This window comes from Mustelus asterias, chromosome 15 (assembly GCF_964213995.1).
Source record: "Mustelus asterias chromosome 15, sMusAst1.hap1.1, whole genome shotgun sequence".
NCBI lineage: Eukaryota > Metazoa > Chordata > Chondrichthyes > Carcharhiniformes > Triakidae > Mustelus > Mustelus asterias.
In genome coordinates, this window is record NC_135815.1 from 78,521,216 (window position 1) to 78,542,780 (window position 21,565).

A 21,565-nucleotide genomic window follows, 5' to 3' on the forward strand; every position below is an offset into this window, starting at 1 on the left:
ATCACTGTGCCACAGTGCCTGTAATCAGGAGAACAATTTTAAATTTCTGGGTGGGAATCCCTAAAAATATTGACCATGGGACGGGACCCTCTGTTGTAACTTCCAAATGACAATGTCAGCTACCTAAGTGAAGTGCCATCCTGTCAGAAAATGTTTTAAATTAACCAAAAACCAACTGAAACAATGTGATTATAAATTAACAATTACAGAAAGAACATAGAATTCCTAAAGATGCTACTTAAGCACACAGGATGCCTAGCACCATATAAAACAAAAATACATGAGAATCCCCTCTTTGATTTCCACACTTTTGCATTTTTCATGTCAACTCTTCTTCTTTATCACTATTGTTTTCTCTCACTTTTACATTATTGTTTCTCTGATTTATTCTCTTATAGCTGAATTTTATTCTTAATGTTAGCAATTTCTGTCATTATTCCTTGCTTTCTATTTGCGCTCTTGCCTTCCTCTGTAGCAGCTGGTCTTATGTACAAGGAGTTAAATGGAGCAAATGAATTCTGGACAGTACAAAACTGAAAAGGATGGTAGACCTTTTTTTAAAGCACTCTGTCCAAAATGTATTTTTACAACCAAACAGGGATTCTTTCTGCCAAAAGCAAGTCTGAAAAATGTCATGATGACTTCTTTGGGCTAGGAATGTAAGATTTGGCTGAAAGTTTAATGATTTAATGTACTACCCTTTGGACTGCAGACTCTAGTCTGAAAACCTATGCTCTAGGGCGTATATAAGGTAGATCGGTGATTCTCAACAGGTCTGCTGCAGGAATGTTAGGTTCAGAGGTCATCGCTGTCGGGTAGACTCCGAGCCCTGACTTTGGAAAGGGCATTCTGTGTTTGAGGCCCAATCCGGAATCTCGGGGCTCCTATCCTGTTCCTTCTCCTCTCTCTGTGTCTGTCTCCTCCCCTGGTGAATGAATCCTTCCTTCGCCAGCATTGGCAGCTGCGGCTTATGCTCTTGCGTACATGCCCAGCACTGGTGAAAGGGAGAGGGGTTCCCTCAGTGATGGTAAATGGCAGGAACTGGACACACAAATTCCAAATGTGTCCTTTTGAATTTATTAGCGGAATCTGATAGAGGGAGATGGCCCAAACCACTGACTGCTGCTATTTGTCAGGTAAGCCGGACCTGCTGAAACATGGAAGTAGGGTGCATCCACACCTCTTAATGAGGTAAAATTGGAGATAGTTTCAGTTAGAAACTGATGTGTAATATTGGGAATGGCTTTAAAGCATAGAAAACACATCCCAAGAATTGAGGGTAAAGGAATTGCTCATTTTGTTTTTGTGGATGTGGTTATCTAAGAAATTTATGTAGTTTGAAAATATTGTTTTGAATCTTAATTTGGTAAATAGGCCTTAAATATATAAAATTAATTGATATCTTAAACCAACTGACAACTTATTTAATTATTTAGGAATCTATCTGACTAACATTTTGAAGACTGAGGAAGGTAATCCAGATTTCCTGAAAAGACATGGTAAAGAGTTGATAAATTTCAGTAAGAGAAGGAAAGTGGCAGAAATAACAGGAGAGATCCAGCAGTACCAAAACCAGCCATACTGCTTACGAGTCGAGCAAGACATTAAGGTGAGTTTTAGGGATAGAAACTTGATGTATGCATCAACAGTTCAATAAATAAATTAATAATGCACTGAGGATTTTTTAATTTAATACACTTCTTGTATTTTGTATCATTGCAACATGTTTACTACCATATATATTTCCCCCAGTACAGAAGATGGAATAGTCTGGACCACATAAGTTACACTTGCTGTTTGAGTTCAACTGGTAATTTCAGCAGGAGATGCATTCAAATTGCAGAGAACTGAGTTCTTAAAGTCGTGCTTTCTTTAGTTTCCCTTCTCGAAAGAACATTTCAATGCTACGTAATGCTTTATTTAATAATTCAGCTAAACATAGAAATTAGCTGAAAGACGGGTCCCCTTTAATGGATACTCCGGGCATGGCAACCAGAACTAAAATGGTGAATTTTATCAGGACAAGGAAAATCTATTTGTCTATTTTAGATATTTCAATTTGTAAGCTAAAGACTGTACGACTGTAGCTATTATACTAGTCCACATTTGTTTTCAATGCATTCCAATACCTAAAATGTCTGCAATTAACTGAAATAAAATACAGTTTCAATATATTGCCCTAGTTAAATTATATATCAGTGATATTTTTTCAATGACAAAATTGGAAAAGTACATAATTGTCTGAAATTATGTGTCTGTTATTCTGATTGGGCAGTTGTTTGTAAATTGGAGGGCGGCACAGTGATACAGTGGTTAGCATTGCTGTCTCACAGCACCAGGAGCCTAGGTTCAATTCCAGCCTTGGGTGACTGTCTGTGTGGAGTTTGCACATTCTCCCCGTGTCTGCATGGGTTTCCACTCGGTGCTCCGGTTTCCTCCCACAGTCCAAAGATGCGCGGGTTAGGTTGATTGGCTGTGCTAAATTGCCCCAAGATGTGTAGGTTACGGGGATTAGCGAGGTAAATACATGATGTTATGAGGATAGAGCCTAGATGGAATTGCTGCCGAATAGTGCAATCTCAATGGGCTGAATGGCTTCCTCCTGCATTATAAGGATTTGATGATTCAAAGTCAAATACTTAAGTGGGTATTTTTGAAAAAGAGATTATATAACTTTTTATGAAGATTTGTTTGATTTTTTTCTTCCAACTCAAATTTTCTGTCTTGAGAATTTAACTTGAGTCAATCGTCTCTTTTTACCTGAGAGGTAAAGGAAGTTGTTTAAAGTTTATTTATTAGTGTCACAAGTTGGCTTACATTAACACTGCAATGCAGTTACTGTGAAAATCCCCTTGTCGCCACACTACGGCGCCTGTTCGGGTACACCGAGGGAGAATTTAGCATGGCCAATGCACCTAACCTGCATGTCTTTTGGACTGTGAGAGGAAACCGGAATACCTGGAGGAAACCCACACAGACACGAGAAAAGCGTGCAAACTCCATACAGACAGTGACCGAAGCTGGGAATTGAACCCGGGTCACTGGCGCTGTGAGGCAGCAGTGCTCACCGCCATGCACGGTGTGGTTATAATCTACCACCATTGCTATTTTCAAAAGGTTTCTAGTGCACACATTTCTATTTTAACAATAAAGAGTTTTGTGTTTAATTTTACAGAAGTTTTTTGAAAATTTAAATCCAATGGGTAATACTTTGGAGAAAGAATTTACAGATTACTTGTTCAATAAGTCTTTGGAAATAGAACCTCGTAATGCCAGATCTTTACCTAGATTTGTAAGTATTTGTTTTCATCATTTATTCATAGTAAAACTGGAGGCAGTGCAATGTGTTTTTGTGTTAACTTTTTCTGCTTTAAGACTTTCATTGATTGTCTTAATGATTCATCCACTTCAGATTTGTCCTTGAATTATTCGGATTGCAGCATTCCGTTACAAAATCTGTAAATCCACACAAAGTATGCACTTCTACTTTTCCTGCAAATTTGTAGACGTTCATCACCTGGTAAATCAAGCGGCTTACGTATGAATGCATAGTTCACTTTGAGATTTTTCAGAAAAAGATGGTTTCACAAACCTTAAGTTTGTCCAATCCCAAAACAGCAACAGCTTTTCCTATTACAGCTCATACTTGTACAATATACATCAGCTGAAACTGTAATAATACTGCAAAAAAAGGGCAATCTTAGTACCACCTGACAGAGGAGCAGCAAATACTTCATCGGGGATGTCACCATTTATGCAACCTCTTACTTTCTTTAACTTCAAGAATATCTTCATCAGATGTTTCCCCTACAGCTAATGCCAAGCACATGAAGCACTGAAATATGAAGACTTTAACTTCAGTGAGCAACAATACTGCAGCCCCTGAAGTGCCAAGTTGCCAATAATTGCCTGCCCTGCTAAGTTTACTCTAATGAAAATTTTGCAGCCATGTGAGACATTGCCTCACAATGGTTGAGCTGATACTAAAATAAAGATGTGGAGATGCCAGCGTTGGACTGGGGTAAACACAGTAAGAGTTTTAACAACACCAGGTTAAGTCCAACAGGTTTATTTGGTAGCCAAAAGCTAATGGCATTTGCTACCAAATAAACTTGTTGGACTTTAACCTGGTGTTGTTAAAACTCTTACTAAAATAAAGAACCAGACAGTGCTATAAGCAAAAAATGTCACTGATTTTTAAAGTCAAAATAATTGATTAATTTCAGCAGGGAGAGAGAACAGAGTTAACATTTCAGGTCCGTTTGGCTCTTCATCAGAACTGAGATGGAAAATCTGAGAAATACTATACTGTAGCTGTGAGAGATTGCAGCAAAAGTGTAGCAAACTTAAGAACAAGAGATAGATGACCAGGTGTGGGGGAGGGAGAAGGAGTGTTTTTTGCATTGAGACAAAAATGTATGAGATATAAAAAAATAAGAGTTAAGATGAAGAAAGCTCACAACCTGAAGTAGTTGTGATCAATGTTGTGTCCCGAAGTCTGGAATGTGTCTAAGAAAATGAGATGTTGCTCCTCCACCTTGTGCTGAGCTTCACTGGAGCATTGCAACAGGCCAAGGACAGGCAAGTGGACATGAGAGCAAGCTGCTGAGTTAAAATTGCAAGCAACTGGAAGGTTGAGGTCATGAAGGTCCCTCAGCGACACCATTCCTTCTAATCCCATCCCTTGCCATGTATTTATTAGACATTTAGCATCAGAGAGGGGCAGGTCACTGAATGTACACATTCAGCGACCTGCCCCTCTCTGATGCTGAATGTTCTGCACTGTCCCCTTACATCCTCACATTAATAAATTTTGGGCTTGGCACAATGCTTTTCATCACCTCTATCTCCATACTCACTTGATTGGACAAGACAAGGAGTCTTCCCTAGTTCAATAGACATTTTCCCTTGCCTCCACTATTCTCCTCCCTGGATTCCACCCTCTGACTTTCTACCTGCTCTTGATCTTTTCACTGACAACCATCAGCGCAACATCTGCTGTCTCAATTTCCCTGCCCTTGTCACTCACTCTAACCTGTCTCCTTCTGAATTTGCTACACTCTGTTCTCTTAGGTCCAACCCTGACATTGTGATCTAACCTGCTGATAAAGTTTGTTTATTACCGTCACAAGTAGGTTTACATTAGCACTACAATGAAGTTACTGTGAAAATCCCCTAGTCGCCACACTCCGGCGCTTGTTCGGGTACACTGAGGGAGAATTTAGCATGGTCAACGCACCTAACCAGCACATCTTCCGAACTGTGGGAGGAAACCAGAGCACCTGGAGGAAACCCACACTGACACGGGGAGAAGGTGTAGACTCCCCATAGACAGTGATCCAAGCCAGGAATTGAACCCTGGTCCCTGGCACTGTGAGGCAGCAGTGCTAACCACTGTGCCACCGTACTGCTCAAGGATGGCGCCATTGTTGTCTGGCATTCTGTCTTCTACCTCAGAGGCTGAGCACCAATTCTCAGATACTTCCTCTTACCTCCCCCTCCCCATGGACCACGACCCCACCACCAGAACCATCACTGACCTCATTGCCTCTGAAAATCTTCCCTGCACAGCCTCCAACATCATCATAGAGTCATAGAGGTTTACAGCATGGAAACAGGCCCTTCAGCCCAACCTGTCCATGCCGCCCTTTTATTTTTAAAACCCCTAAGCTAATCCCAATTGCCCGCATTTAGCCCAGATCCCTCTATACCCATTATACCCATGTAACTATCTAAATGCTTTTTAAAAGACAAAATTATACCTGGCTCTGCTACTACCTCTGGCAGCTTGTTCCAGACACTCACCACCCTCTGTGTGAAAAAATTGCCCCTCTGGACACTTTTGTATCTCTCCCTCTCACCTTAAACCTATGCCCTCTAGTTTTAGACTCCCCTACCTTTGGGAAAAGATATTGACGATCTAGCTGATCTATTTCCCTCATTATTTTAAAGACCTCTATAAGATCACCCCTCAGCCTCCTACGCTGCAGAGAAAAAAGTCCCAGTCTAACCAGCCTCTTCTTATAACTCAAACCATCAAGTCCCGGTAGCATCCTAGTAAATCTATTCTGCACTCTTTCTAGTTTAATAATATCCTTTCTATAATAGGGTGACCAGAATTGCACACAGTGTTTCAAGTGTGGCCTTACCAATGTCTTGTATAACTTCAACAAGACGTCCCAACTCCTGTATTCAATGTTCTGACCAATGAAACCAAGCATGCCGAATGCCTTCTTCACCACTCTGTCCACCGGTAACTCCACTTTCAAGGAGCTATGAACATGTACCCCTAGATCTCTTTGTTCTGTAACTCTCCCCAACGCCCTACCATTAACTGAGTAAGTCCTGCCCTGGTTCAATCTACCAAAATGCATCACCTCGCATTTGTCTAAATTAAACTCCATCTGCCATTCGTCAGCCCACTGGCCCAATTGATCAAGATCCCGTTGCAATTGGAGATAACTTTCTTCACTGTCCACTATACCACCAAAAGTGATGTCATCTGCAAACTTACTAACCATGCCTCCTATATTCTCATCCAAATTATTAATATAAATGACAAATAACAGTGGACCCAACACTGATCCCTGAGGCACACTGCTGGTCACAGGCTTCCAGTTTGAAAAACAACTCTCTATAACCACCCTCTGGCTTCTGTCAAGAAGCCAATTTTGTATCCATTTAGATACCTCACCCTGGATCCCGTGAGATTTAACCTGATGCAACAACCAACCATGCGGTACCTTGTCAAAGGCCTTGCTAAAGTCCATGTAGACATCATCAACTGCACTGCCCTCATCTACCTTCTTGGTTGCCCCTTCAAAAAACTCAATCAAATTTGTGAGACATTATTTTCCACTCACCAAAGCCATGCTGACTGTCCCTGATCAGTCCTTGCGTCTCTAAATGCCTGTAGATCCTGTCTCTCAAAATACCTTCCAACAATTTACCCACCACAGATGTGAGGCTCACTGGCCTGTAGTTCCCAAGCTAATCCCTCAAACCCATACAGCCTGCTTCTACTACCTTCTGAAATTCCATAAACAGGACTGCCCTGTGGTAGTCTCGTCGTGTCACTTTTGTTGCAATCTCTTCCAGCTACTGTATAGCATCTAACAAATTTTTCCCCCCTCAGTTCTGAAGAACATCCAAGTGGACTCACAACAATAACTCCACGCTCCCTCCCCACAGATGCTGCCAGCCCTGCTGAGTTTTTGCAGCATTCTCTGTTTGTTTCAGATTCCAGCATCCATAGTATTTCACTTATTTGATTAATATCAGTCCTCTGGAGAAAGAATTGAAGGCATGACTGAGTGGGTGGGGAAATAACCTGAACATTCGACTGCAGTATTTTTAACAAAGGTGTTTCCTGTGATTTTCTCCTATGATCTGTTAATCATGATTGGACTCAGTCTACATTGCAGTCAGGATCAATGGGATATTTGAGGTGCAGTCAACCATGAAGGAAAATCAAAATAAACACGGGTGGCTGGAGAATAATAGAAATCCCTTGATCTCACAGCTGAATCTTTTATGAGGCACTGCATGTTGAACATGTTACAGATCAAAGGCTTCAAGCGCAATGTAGCGGGTTGTAATGATTTCTGCTTACTGGAAGTCTCAGCAGCTTCAAATCAAAGCTGTGCGTACAATGGGGCTGAGTGCACAACTGGGCAGACTGGAATCTCTGTCCTCTCCCCCCACCCACACACCAAACACAAGGGTCTGCTCTCCCCTGCAGCTTCTGACAGGGAGAAAGGAAAATCTCTGCTGCAGAATGGAGTGCTGCGCTGATTTAAAATCCTGCCAGGTGACTGGGGGGGCACGGATGTTAAAGTTACCTGACCACTTCAGGCACAGCTGACAGACAGGAATGCAGAAATTGATCACAGGGCTGTCTGAAATCACCATCCCAAGGGTGATATTCAGGTGTGCCAGAGCTAGAGTGGGCAGTCCTGCCACGACACTCCCATCATGGTGAAGAGGTCAACCCCCAGGATCCTTGAGGGGCTCTTCCCCTGAAGCTTGGCAGCAGCAGAGGGGCAAATGGCCACTGGACCTACCTCCTTGAGCCCCATGGGGCCCGGCGTCAGACCAGGGTATCAGTTTCGGGGGCATTGCACTGCCAAGGTGTGTGGCCTGAAGGGGTCTAAGGGGGGGAAAGGGCAGTGTGGATGGATAAACTTCATGCCTGCGTGGTGTGGGTTTGAATATGCATTGTGTTCCTGCCCACTCTGGCAGGGAAGCTGTTTGGTGCCGGCAGCACAGCCGGGGTGTGTGTGTGTGTGTGTGGGGGGGGGTGTTTTTTGAGTTGAAGCAGGTTTGGCACCTGGCGCTAAACCCACTTTCCCGCTGACTCCCGATTCTCTTGGCCTTCGCGATCAGGGCAAGCGGACCCACAGATTCTCCAGAGTTTCTTTGAGGCCTATGTATAAAAAGGTAGTATCGCAATTCATTTCAAATGTTCAAGTAGAACTAAATGAATAATATGATGATCACAGATTGGTCATTTGAAGCATTCTTGTCTTACTGTTAACTTTTTCAGTTTTTGTCTATGAGGGCTATAATCAGTTGGTATGAAAATTTCTTAGTTTACTTTGTCTAAGAATGTGAAAATGCCAATTGAGCTAAGCATACATTGAATTTTAATACTTTAATTCCTTAACTTTTTAATAATTGATGAGCCATGAAATTTAACTCATATTCCATAAGTTCACGAACCTTGGTCATGATTATTAAAAGTGGAAGATAATTCAAATGATGTGAATCTTTTGCATTTACATATTTTATTATTTTACTTTCAACTTCTAATGTTATACAGATTGCAGATATGTTCTGGCATTGTCACTGTTAAATGCTGTTACCTCACAGATCTGTTTCCATCTGTGTTTAAACATCCCACAGCTAATAAAATATTTTACTATAATGGACTCATGGAATGTGTTAATTTTCTGATGATTTAATCCCTGAGTTTAGAATATTTCAAAATAACTTGGAATTTTATCTTATTATGGATCTACCATTTATGAATGAGCTTTTATTTTACCACAGTTTCTATTTGGAAATGTGACTTAAATTCCTTCCTTTTAATTGACCTTTACAATTAAAATATTTATAGGCAAAAAAATTTAATTATCCACTGAAATCTCCGGGTGTTCGGCCATCTAATCCCAGACATCCAGGGTCAGGCACCTTGCGTGGACATCCCACACCACTACAGCAGGAGCCACGGAAAATCAGTTACAGCCGAATCACGGAAAATGAGACTGAAAGTATAGCATCAGCACCAAATTCCCCACGTACACCGCTGACACCGCCACCTGCTTCTGCAGCATCCAGCTCGACAGACGTCTGCAGTGTGTTTGGGGACTCTGATCCAGCTAGTCCATTCTATTCAAGTACGTCAGTTAATTTTGGCAACTGCTTGGTCACAAAATAAATTTACTGAAAGTAGTTTATATTTGTGAAGCAAATGTGAACATGATTGACATCTGTGACATTGAAATGTATATATTTTCTTTACATATTCACAGTTTTACTTGCATGGAAAACTGAAATTGATAAAATTTATAGCCAAATTTGAGATTCATGGATAAGCAACAAAGAATAATTTTAGGAGATTTAAAGTATCCAAAAGATTGACATTGTTTGTCATGAGGAGAGGAAGTGTTTTGCAGATCATTTTCTCAGTCAATATGTTGCTATTTTAGCAAAGAAGGAAGTGCTTTATGATTTGATGTGGGAATAAAGTTTGGTAGGTGTGCAAGTTAACATTGAGGATTAGTTGGGAAACTGTAATCTAAATTTAACTGATAGTAGTTTGAAGGCAGAAAGATAAATCAATATGTGGTAAACCAGACACAGTTTACTGAAAAATTATGGTTATTAAAAAAGGGCTTGATAATAGTCTGTCAATTATGTTTAATTATATGCAGTTAGAGGGCAGTCAATGGGATTTCACTTGAGAACATGTAAAAACACACTTATTGAAACTAGTGTGGCTGAGCTTAGGACGTATATGCTTATAACGCTGCAATCTCTAAATAAATACAAGACTGAGTTAAAGATTAGGTCTGGCTTTCTGGATAAATAATAACCTGGCTAGATTAAATGGGAACAAAAAATAGCAAATACAGCTTTACATCAACTATGGAAACAGGAGCTAGAAAAAGTTCAAATCAAGGTCTTCAATTCTAAGAAGGAAAAAAAGAGGTGTATTGAAGGCCCATTTTTATTAGGGCAAGATTCATCTAGCACTGTAGGATATCAGAACTGATTGTGGGAGAATTCTATTTGAAGACCAGGCTTATCTCGTATGAAGAAAGCCCAAGGCTCATCTAAGTAGTCCTTCATTTATTTTTGGTCTACTTGGGCAAAGCTGACATCGTCATTTTAAGTGCCACCAAAGTTATGTGACTGCAAACTTGTCTTAAATGAGATCAATCTAAAATGGAGTTAGTTTATGTATCCTTCACTGCTGTGATATGATGATGAATATTGTTCAGAGTGGGTATTCCATTCCAAGTCAGATAGACTTATAAAGTATGAAGTCCATTTTTTCCAGAACTGGACACTAAACCAGGTAAGTGCTTGTTTGTAAAACTCATCGAAATATATTCAAAATAAATTAACTCTGGTTCTCCTCCCTCTCCTGTCTGACATGACTGCTGTGAATTGCAAATTTGAATTTCAATGTTGTGCCCCAGAACAAGAAGGTGCTTTCTTAGATTTTTGTTCAGGCCCTTGGGATGTTGATACTCAAATTATTTCCATTGCATTATAATGTTCAGAAATAGTCACACTTCATCTGTGAACTCTTGTCACTTATTCTGAAAATTTGTGAGAGTCAAGATAGGTAATTCTTTTAATTTGATAATGCATTTTTTAGTAGTTCTATTAGAAAGTAATGTGTTCCTAGATGCATTTTAGCGGAGAGAGATCATGACAACTCAGTGAGGTAAAATCTCCTTTTATTTAAGCTTAACTTCAATGAATACTGTAAGGTAGTTTTGAATTTAAGTTGTAAAACACTTTATGCAATTTCTTCTGTTTTCATGGGTCATATGCCCAAGTTAGTGCAGTGATTGGGAGAACCTCTATGGTAATACAGCATTTCTATGTATTGATGTAAAGAATATGTTTGTAGCACAGTTGTGGAGCCTTTATGCTGTTTTTATCACAATGTTAATATTTATCATGCTCACTAAATGGAGAATTTTTTTGTAAATTAATTTTTCTTTAATTGGGCTTCCTATATGGTAGCCTAATCAAAAGAAAAGGCAAATAATATGCCTTTCAATTGTAAATACCCATTTTGTCAGTAATTCTAGGTTATTTTATTTGTGTTATTCTATTTACATAATTGATTTGATTACTCCCCATCACCCAAGATATTTTGGGGTACCTACATTTTTTAGTGCTAAATTGTGCTCAGATTAAACTTCAAATGTCTCTGAATTGCTGATATACAACCAGTAGCAAATTAGCACTAAATTTAAACAGCCAACAACATCAAGAAGCTTACAGCTGACATTTGCAAATGATAAAAATGGCTAAATCTGCTTGGCTGTGCCATCCTTAGTTTTTCTCTATTTTCTTCCACAGGCAGTGATACCATATTTGCCCCAGTTTCACTGGCCCATGGTGCAAGTTAGTATTGGGCTTTAATGTTGCATACTTAATACGCAGCACGCTTTTTAAAGTTGACCATGCACTGTCTTTTATGCTTAAAAGCAGCTTTGTTTTAACATAGATGACAGCATGCATGCTGGAACATTGAAAATGTTCGCTTTCCTTTGGCCTATAATTCCAAGTGCATCTGGATTTTCTCAACAGTTTTGGTATTCAAATGGTATAAACTTAAAAGCATTATAATCAAAAGTTAATCAAGTCCATTTAGATTTGGTGGACTATTTTTTTAAAGTTTGGTTTTTCATTTTCCATCTAATTTTAAGCAGAAAAGTGCCTTATTGTAAATTGCAATTTCTGCATTTAGCATTTGGGTTTTATATTGTAATACATTTAATATTTTTATGAGAACATTTTAGAGTAGCTTATTACATAGCCTTATCCTAGAACCTGGATAAAGCTTCAAATGCTTTTAATATGACTTTAATTTCAGTCATTACTGTAAGTTAACCTTCAATTTGCATGTTTATTATTGCATTTCCCTTCTAGTATTGTAGTGAAATTTGAAATGCAGGTTACCTTAATTCAATGCATGTATTAGAATGTGAACGCAGCGCTTAATCACTTGATAGTAAATGTTCAAGGCAGCTTTTGAATCTTGCTAATAGAATTAATTTGCACCTTAAAGCTTTGTGTGATATGAATAATGCTTTGTGTACTATTGTTAGCAAAACTGCATTGTTCTTTATCACAGGGCCAGCATCAATCTCCTCAATAATGAGCTGCAATAAAACTGTTGATGAAGCTCACATCCCCCCTCCTGTTCCACCACGTAGACGACCTGAATCTGCCCCAGCAGAATCTTCCCCATCCAAGGTAAGACATCTAAATATTAACTACAATATCATCTATCCCACAGTGTGAAAGATTTCCCAGTATGTCTTATCCACAAAAATCAGGTCTCTTTATTGCTTTCTTCAAATCATCAGTAAAATCATAGGAGTCATCAGTTGTACCATAACTACTCCTACTGTAACCTCCCTGGTGTTCAATTTGAGTTCTGCCAGATTGGTTCCCTGGCTTCTGACCTTGAACACAGTAAGAGGTCTCACAACACCAGGTTAAAGTCCAACAGATTTATTTGGTAGCAAAAGCCACTAGCTTTCGGAGCGCTGCTCCTTCGTCAGGTAAGTGGGAGTTCTGTTCACAAACAGGGCAATAAAGACACAAACTCAATTTACAAAATAATGGTTGGAATGCGAGTCTTTACAGGTAATCAAGTCTTAAAAGTACAGACAATGTGAGTAGAGAGAGGGTTAAGCACAGGTTAAAGAGATGTGTATTGTCTCCAGCCAGGACCGTTGGTGAGATTTTGCAAGCCCAGGCAAGTCATGGGGGTTACAGATAGCATGACATGAACCCAAGATCCCGGTTGAGGCCGTCCTCATGTGCGCGGAACTTGGCTATCAGTCTCTGCTCAGCGACTCTGCGTTGACGTGTGTCATGAAGGCTGCCTTGGAGAACGCTTACCTGAAGATCAGAGGCCGAATGCCCGTGACCGCTGAAGTGCTCCCCAACAGGAAGAGAACACTCTTGCCTGGTGATTGTCGAGCGGTGTTCATTCATCCGTTGTCGTAGTGTCTGCATGGCCTCCCCAATGTACCATGCCTCGGGACATCCTTTCCTGCAGCGTATCAGGTAGACAACATTGGCCGAGTTGCAAGAGTATGTACCGTGTACCTGGTGGATGGTGTTCTCACATGAGATGATGCCATCCGTGTCGATGATCCGGCACGTCTTGCAGAGGTTGCTGTGGCAGGGTTGTGTGGTGTCGTGGTCACTGTTCTCCTGAAGGCTGGGTAGTTTGCTGCGGACAATAGTCTGTTTGAGATTGTGCGGTTGTTTGAAGGCAAAAAGTGGGGGTATGGGGATGGCCTTGGCGAGATGTTCGTCTTCATCAATGACAAGGCTCCGGAGAAGATGTCGTAGCTTCTCCGCTCCGGGGAAGTACTGGACGACGAAGGGTACTCTGTCCGCCATGTCCCGTGTTTGTCTTCTGAGGAGGTCGGTGCGATTTTTCGCTGTGGCGCGTCGGAACTGTCGATCAATGAGTCGAGCGCCATATCCTGTTCTTATGGGGCATCTTTCAGCGTCTGGAGGTGTCTGTTGCGATCCTCCTCATCTGAGCAGATCCTGTGTATACGGAGGGCTTGTCCATAGGGGATGGTTTCTTTAACGTGTTTAGGGTGGAAGCTGGAGAAGTGGAGCATCGTGAGGTTATCCGTGGGCTTGCGGTACAGTGAAGTGCTGAGGTGACCGTCCTTGAAGGAGATGCGTGTGTCCAAGAATGCCTGGGCTTGCAAAATCTCACTAACTGTCCCGGCTGGAGACAATACACATCTCTTTAACCTGTGCTTAACCCTCTCTCCACTCACATTGTCTGTACCTTTAAGACTTGATTACCTGTAAAGACTCACATTCCAACCATTATTTTGTAAGTTGAGTTTGTGTCTTTATATGCCCTGTTTGTGAACAGAACTCCCACTTACCTGACGAAGGAGCAACGCTCTGAAAGCTAGTGGCTTTTGCTACCAAATAAATCTGTTGGACTTTAACCTGGTGTTGTGAGGCTTCGTACTGTGTTTACCCCAGTCCAACGCCGGCATCTCCACATCATTCTGACCTTGATCCATATATGGGCATGAACTGAATGCCAGAGGAATGCCATAACATTGAGGCACCATTTAACTTGAGTATGGTCCCAAGAAGCCCAAGCAAAACTTGGATTAACTGTGGGGGACATGGAATGGTCAAAGGGTAAACCTTCTGGTGAGTGGGGCCATGCCTAACACAAAGATCATTGTACTTGTTGGAGGCCAATCACCATGGTCCCAAATTATTGTTTTCATTGATTCTCAGGGAAGTGTCTCCAGCCTGACCATCTTTAGCTTCTTCCCCCCAACATAAGATCAGGTTTGGGGTCCCAGGAATTGACTTAGTGAGCTTTCACTGTAACACCTCCAATGCAAATATATCCTTTCTTAAAAGTGGACACGAAATGTTCCTGAACAGGCGCCGGACTGTGCGACTCGGGGATTTTCACAGTAAATTCATTGCAGTGTTAATGTAAGTCTACTTGTGACACTAATAAAGAAATTTTTAAAAATATAAACTTTAAACAAATCACGCACACTATCCTTGATGTGGTCTTGCCAAAACCCTGTACAATTGTAGAAAAACTGCTTTATTCTTGTACTCCAATCCCCTTGCAATAAAGGCTAACATTCGCACCACATAAAAGCCATGCAATGACCATCACCAATGAGAGTCACTCTAACCACCGCTCTTTGACATTCAATGGTGTAACCATCACTGAATCCCCCACTGTCAACATCCTTGGGGTTACCATTGACCAGAAACTCAACTGGACTCACCACATAAACACAGTGGCTACAAGAGCAGGTCAGAGGCCAGGAATATTGCGGTGAGAACTCGCCTCTTGACTCCCCAAAGCCGATCCACCATGTACAAGGCACAAGTCAGGAGTGTGATGGAATACTCCCCACTTGCCTGGATGGGTGCAGCGCCAACAACACTCAAGAAGCTTGACACCATCCAGGACAAAGCAGCCCATTTGATTGGCACCACATCTACAAACATTCAATCCCTCCACCACTGACGCTCAGCAGCAGCAGTGTGTACTATCTACAAGATGCACTGCAGCAATTCACCAAAGATTCCCTAGACAGCACCTTCCAAACCCACGACCACTCCATCTAGAAGGACAAGGGCAGCAGATAAATGGGAACACCACCAACCACCTGCAAGTTCCCCTCCAAGCCATTCACCATCCTGACTTGGAAATATATCGCCATTTGTTCATAGTCGCTGGGTCAAAATCCTGGAATTCCCTCCCTAGCGGCATTTGTGGGTCAACCCACAGCACGTGGTCTGCAGCGATTCAAGGAGGCGGCTCACCACCACCTTCTCAAGGGCAACTAGGGATGGGCAATAAATGCTGGCCAGCCAGCGACGCCCATGAATTTTAAAAACATGCCATTTTGCCTTCCCAATTGCTTGCTGTACCTGCATGCTAACTTTCTGCATTGTTTGTGTGAACACACCTGACTCTATAGAACATGAGCAGTTATAAGTTTTATACCTTTTGTAAAAAATATTTTGCTTTTCTACTCTTGCAACTAAAATGAATAATTTCACACTTCCCTACATTATACTCCACCTGCCATCTTGTTGCCCACTTAACCTATCTATATCTGTTTACAACCTCTCTAAATACTCCCCACAGCCTATCTTTCCATCTAGCTTGGTATCATCAGCAAACTTGTATACACTACTCTCTGTCTCTTCATCTAAGTCATTAATGTTGATTGTAAATAGCTGGGGCCCCAGCCCTGATCCTTGCAGTACTCCACTATTTACTGCCTGCCAATTTGACAAAGCTCCGTTTATGCTCACTCTCTGCTTTCTATCCAGTAATTAATCCTCTAGCCATACTAATATATTACCCCCAGCATCATGAACCTTTATCTTGCCTTTTGTGTAGCACCTTATCGAATACCTCTCGTAAATTCAGGTATATTACTAGTTACATTCTCAATAAATGAATAAATTTGTCAAACTGGATTTTCCTTTAATAAAACTATGTTGACTTGTTCTAATCATACTACGCTTTACTAAGTGCATTGTTAAGACTTCCTAAATAATGGATTCCAGTGTTTTCCTAACAACTGATGTTAGACTAACTGGCATAAATGGTGTAACATTTGCTCTTAAAATATGATTTTATATTTCTGGGTAGTTTTTTTCCCATTATATCAACTCTTTGGTGGTCCTTTCCTGGTTTCTATAACACTCCCAGTCCTCAGACTGGCAACTGCTTTTTGCAACATTGTAAGTCTCGTTTTAATTTAGTACTACCCTTGGGTCTTTCTTGCTGAATTTTTCTTTTTCAACAGAATGTATTTTTGTGGAACATTTTGAATTGTTTCTTTAAATGTTTCCCACTGTTCCTCCATACATTTAAGTTTATTTAGCCAATTCTCCCCCTTAACTATGTAATGGGCTTTGTTTAAATTTAAAATTCTTGAATGTGATTGGAGGATATCACTTTCAAATTTAACGTGGGATTCAATGGTATTATGATCATTATTTCCCAATGGATCTTTTATTATGACATTACTAATCAACCCTGCTTTATTACAGAATACTAGATCTAAGATAGCTTTATCTCTAGTCAGCTCCACAATGCATTGTTCCAAGAAACTGTCATAAAAACATTATACAAGCTCATCTTCTTGATTACTCTTGCCAATTTGATTGTCCCAGTCAAGTGAAGATTAAAGTTCCCCATCATTATTACGTTTCCTTTGTTACAAGTTCTGATAATTTCTCATGTAATACTCTCTCCACTGGTATTAGTACTGTTAGGGTCCTATAAACTACGCCCACCAGTGTTTTCTGACTTTTGCTATTCCAAATTTCTATCCATACTGATTCTACTTCATGATCTTCTGAGGCCAGATCCTTTCTCATTAATGTACTACAAAAGCATGGTGGGGACCAGCTCACCTTTCATAAATAGTCACTGTGCCATTTACATAGAGTAAGGAGTGCAATAGAATCCTTGCCACTTGTCTGGATGGGTAAAGTTGTACCAATATTGAAGAAATGCATCATCATCCAAGTCAAACTATTGTTCAGCTGAATATTCACCACTTCCACAGTGGCACAATATGTACAATGCACAGGATGTTTTGCAATAATGTGCCACGGTTTGATAGCACTTCTCCCTTATGACCTCTAAATTCTCTTCCTAGATACACGCCATCCTAAGTTGGACAGATGTTGTTGTTATTTCATTGTTGGCTAAACATCCTGAATTATGGAAGCATTATTGCCATAAGGATTACAGCAGTTGAGGAAAGGCCACAACCTCAGAACAACTAGGGATGAGCAATAAATGCAGCATTATCAGTGTTCCCCACTTCCTGAGAAAAATAAAATGCAATCTACATTTTTAAAGCAAATTTAACAATGGAGAAACATATAAGATGCTTTACAGAAGTGCAAAGGAAAAGGAAAATGCATGGAAAGATTACATTTTTTAAACAAGAGTGCCACAGTAAAGAACTTGAATTTGTAGTGTTTTCATGTCCTTATGGTGTTCAAAAGTGCAATGGATTAACTTTGAAAACTTGTCACTTATATAAGGAGGCAAATGTGGCAACCACGTTTCACTCAGCAAGGTTCCACAATAAACAAATGCATGAATAGCCATTTGTATTGGTGCTATTAGTTGAGCAAGGAGTTGATGAGGATACTGGGTGAATTCTTTGATCTGCTTGGAATAATGCGAGGCATCTTATATATTTACCTGAAAGAGCAGACTGAGTCTCATGACATCTCATCCAAAAGAAAGCACCTCTGATACAGGAGCACTCTCTAGACCAAATGTTGGCCTAGATTATGTGCTTAAGTCATGGAGTTGGGCTTGAACCCACAACCAATTAAACTGAGTTAACACTAAATTTACTCATTAAAGTTCCTGATTTGGGGTCATAAGCTTTAAATTTTATCAACCAATGTCCAGACTTGTTTAACTTCATTACCTTTTTAGCTGATGATCATGCATACCAGACCAAAACTGCAAAGCACATCTTCTGTCAAGTAATCACAATGTTTGGCAATTCGAGAAATTTACAACTCCTATTGTCCATGCCAGCCAATTTTTATGCGCATCTTGGTGCGCACGCTTGTGTGTGTGTCGCACACATGTGCAGCAATTTCTGCATGTCTGTGACATTTTCAAACAGCGCAGGTCCCCTTTCTTGATGGGTAAGCTGTTAGAATTTAACTCGGGCAACAGCTTTTATGATCAGGTTATGTCCTAAAGTAGAAGCCACCTGGCAGAGCTGGCCGTGCTGAATAACCTTTTGGCTTTTCTGCATTCTTATGTTCCTTTTATTGAGGTATGTTGTATTATGTATGAATATTTGAACCAGTGGAGAGACATACTCATTTCCCTGAGGCTAAAATAGGCTCAATTTGATGAATATTAGAAAGTCCTGGTCAGCCAACATATATTTCAGTAGTTGTGCTAAATAAAGGGGAAAGGAGCTTACTCCTAAACAGTTTACCTTGATCAGTAGTTTATCCAGTATCTTTGATTGCTGTCTTTTAAGGAATAAAACTGGCCCTTAACATTCCATGTTAAGGAATGTTACTGTTCATTCAAACTCTCATGTTCTAGCACCTGCTGAAGAATTAATGCTTTGAAAATAATGATTCTTGAGGCTATTTGGTTGGTGAATTCTTTTAACAGACTTGCTTTTGTCTGTTTCAGATCAAATCAAAACATTTGGACAGTCCGCCTGCTATTCCACCCCGTCAACCCACAGCAAAGGTTTACTCACCTCGATACCCGTTATCAGAGAGGTCATCCATATCAGAGCCTCCTGACAGTCCTCCCAGTTTGCCACCCCGAGAGCCCCTGCGAACACCAGATGTATTTCCAGGCTCGCCTCTGCCCTTGCAGCCTCCACCCCTGGGTAGAAAAACGGAGCACCCTAACACTTTTTTCCCCAACTCCCCTACACCTTTTACTCCACCGCCTCCTCAAACACCTTCTCCACTTGGATCTCGCAGGCATTTGCCATCACCTCCTTTGCCACAAGATGTTGATAGTGGTACCATTGCTGGACCACCTGTTCCACCAAGACAGAGCTCTACGTCTCAAATAATTCCAAAGCTTCCACCAAAAACCTACAAAAGGGAGCATACGCATCCATCATTCCATCGAGATGGATTACCACTGCTAGAAAATGCCCACTCTTCATAGCTCTGATGTATTTTCCTTAAACACTACAAGCTCCTGAACACGTGAGGTTGCAGCATGGGAGAATGCAAATGTCTTAGGCTGTAAAAATACTGTTAATGCCTGGCTTGGTAAGTTTTTATCACTTCTGACACAGACAGAGTTTCCATCGATTTGCATTCGGGCAATGGGAAACAAATTGAACAGTTGCAACTAAAAATTTAACCATATTGACTTTGCCAGTAACTGAAAATAGTTGTCAGTTCGCTGTACCAACGGTAAATTCAGATTGATGCTAAAGGGGATACAATATCAACCAGCCAGGAAGAGGTCCGTTAGAGGAAAATGTGGTTTACACCTCCAACCTGAAAACAGGATTGATGTTTCCTGCGATCATGCCTTGTTTAACTACTTTTAAGTGTATTAAAAAGGGGACTTCTGGAAATGCATTTTCGGTACCTAGACTATTGAGCAAATATTTGCTCTGCGCAGTAACTATAAAACTTTTTGTTTGTTGAAATATGGGTACCTGCTACACCAAAGAGGCACATTCTTTGTGGAGACTGATTCAAGAACCAGTCCTACTAGAGAGATCCTTCAATGAGAATGTAGCACCCATCTTCATTAGACAAAGGAGAACACATTCATTGATTTTATTAGTTTTTTTTTAAGTGAATTTAACCAGATACAGCAAAATGTGGAAATTTGTGATGTCTGCATTTACATCTTCAATGAGTTCTTGATATTAATATCATTCTCTTAAATGTGCATTTTAGCGATAACCCATGTCATAACATCACTGCACTGTCTGAAGTTCCTTGCAGAATGTATCCGAAAACTGCACTTTTAAGAACAATGTACAATGGAATGGCTTAATCTGGAAGTGAAGATCTGGGTTTGTTACAAAATAATCCATTGGATGGCATTTTTTTTACTGTATATGACAAAGCTAAACTATTTATTCAGACAACCCCATTTTCTCGTACCTTATGCCAAGTTAAATTGTCAAAGGTATTGACGTAAAGAAGATTTGAGGCATAGCTGAATACCCCATACATATTATTTGGTAACTTGGGTCACATATGAAGCAAAGTGAACAAACTACACTCAAATTTGTAGGGACCAAGTGGTATTGAACTAACTAGAAGCTTAATGTAAAAGGGACTGTTGAATAATTTTTAGTGACCACCTTTTAGAAAAAGGGGACAGTGTTGAATTCACAAATAGATTTTGAATGGGATGGTTATTGACTCTAAGGCAGATTGACATGGACTGTAGAGTATATAACACTAGCACAGTATTACAAGAAAATATTATAAAATTTATCCTTGGTATATAAAGATCCAAAAGTCATGTGACAATGAGAAAAATCTTAAGCTCTAAAGCTTTGGAATGTACAGATGACCATGTACTGGTTAAACCACCATGCAAAGCAGTAATTTTTTTGTTAATAATGGAGTGATTGTTTCAATAGCATCAAATATAAGTTTTACAAGTAAGGAAGATTTTCAGGCATTGCTCCGTACAGAGACCCCTTCTTATCCTTTAAACCATCTCTTTTCATTGGTTTGTCTGTATTCTATCAGCATTTTCAAAACACAGTTTCATAATTTAGTTAAAATTATTCATTTTTCGGACTCTTTTGTTACATCTGAATGTTATTTACCTGCAATTACTTAAAAGCCTTTAATTCACATGGTCTTGTAAAGTGTCACTAATTCCTGCTTTTGTTTTCCCAAAAGTATTAAAACCATCCAAGATCATGAGCCAAGAAACAGGGGTAGAAGGCTTTTAAAGTAGAACCCATTACATCTTGTATGAGAAATGGTAGATGTAGTACAAAATTTGATAGCAAGCCTTTGATACAGGGAAGGTAAGGGCATAATCCTGAACTCTGGTATTTATAACTACAGATCTGAGCAATACAAAAAGCCTATTGGTTCAAAATGTACTGATGTTATGATTTGGATTCTCCGCGAGTCTTCATTCCAGTAGCTTACATTTGTGATTTGAACAAATACACCTATGCATGCTAATTTTAAAATAAATCACTTTATTGTCGCTCGAATAAATAAATTCACTAAGCACTGTTAAATCTACTAT

At 40.2% G+C, this 21,565-nt stretch overlaps 1 protein-coding gene across 2 annotated transcripts in view; it reads left to right on the top strand.

Annotated features, from left to right (window-relative positions):
* The window catches only part of sos1 (son of sevenless homolog 1 (Drosophila)), a 251,367-nt gene extending 230,216 nt beyond the window's left edge, over positions 1-21,151 (top strand). Inside the window, exons 18-23 of one of the 2 annotated variants that reach the window (XM_078230163.1) lie at positions 1,437-1,609; positions 3,176-3,292; positions 9,119-9,398; positions 11,605-11,649; positions 12,383-12,504; positions 18,992-21,151. In XM_078230163.1, the coding sequence (XP_078086289.1) occupies positions 1,437-1,609; positions 3,176-3,292; positions 9,119-9,398; positions 11,605-11,649; positions 12,383-12,504; positions 18,992-19,486 (1,232 nt within the window). In that variant the 3' untranslated portion in view covers positions 19,487-21,151. The remainder of the gene's footprint in view (positions 1-1,436; positions 1,610-3,175; positions 3,293-9,118; positions 9,399-11,604; positions 11,650-12,382; positions 12,505-18,991) is intronic. The other variant, XM_078230164.1, reaches the window with a different exon arrangement.
* The last annotated feature ends 414 nt before the right edge of the window (positions 21,152-21,565 follow it).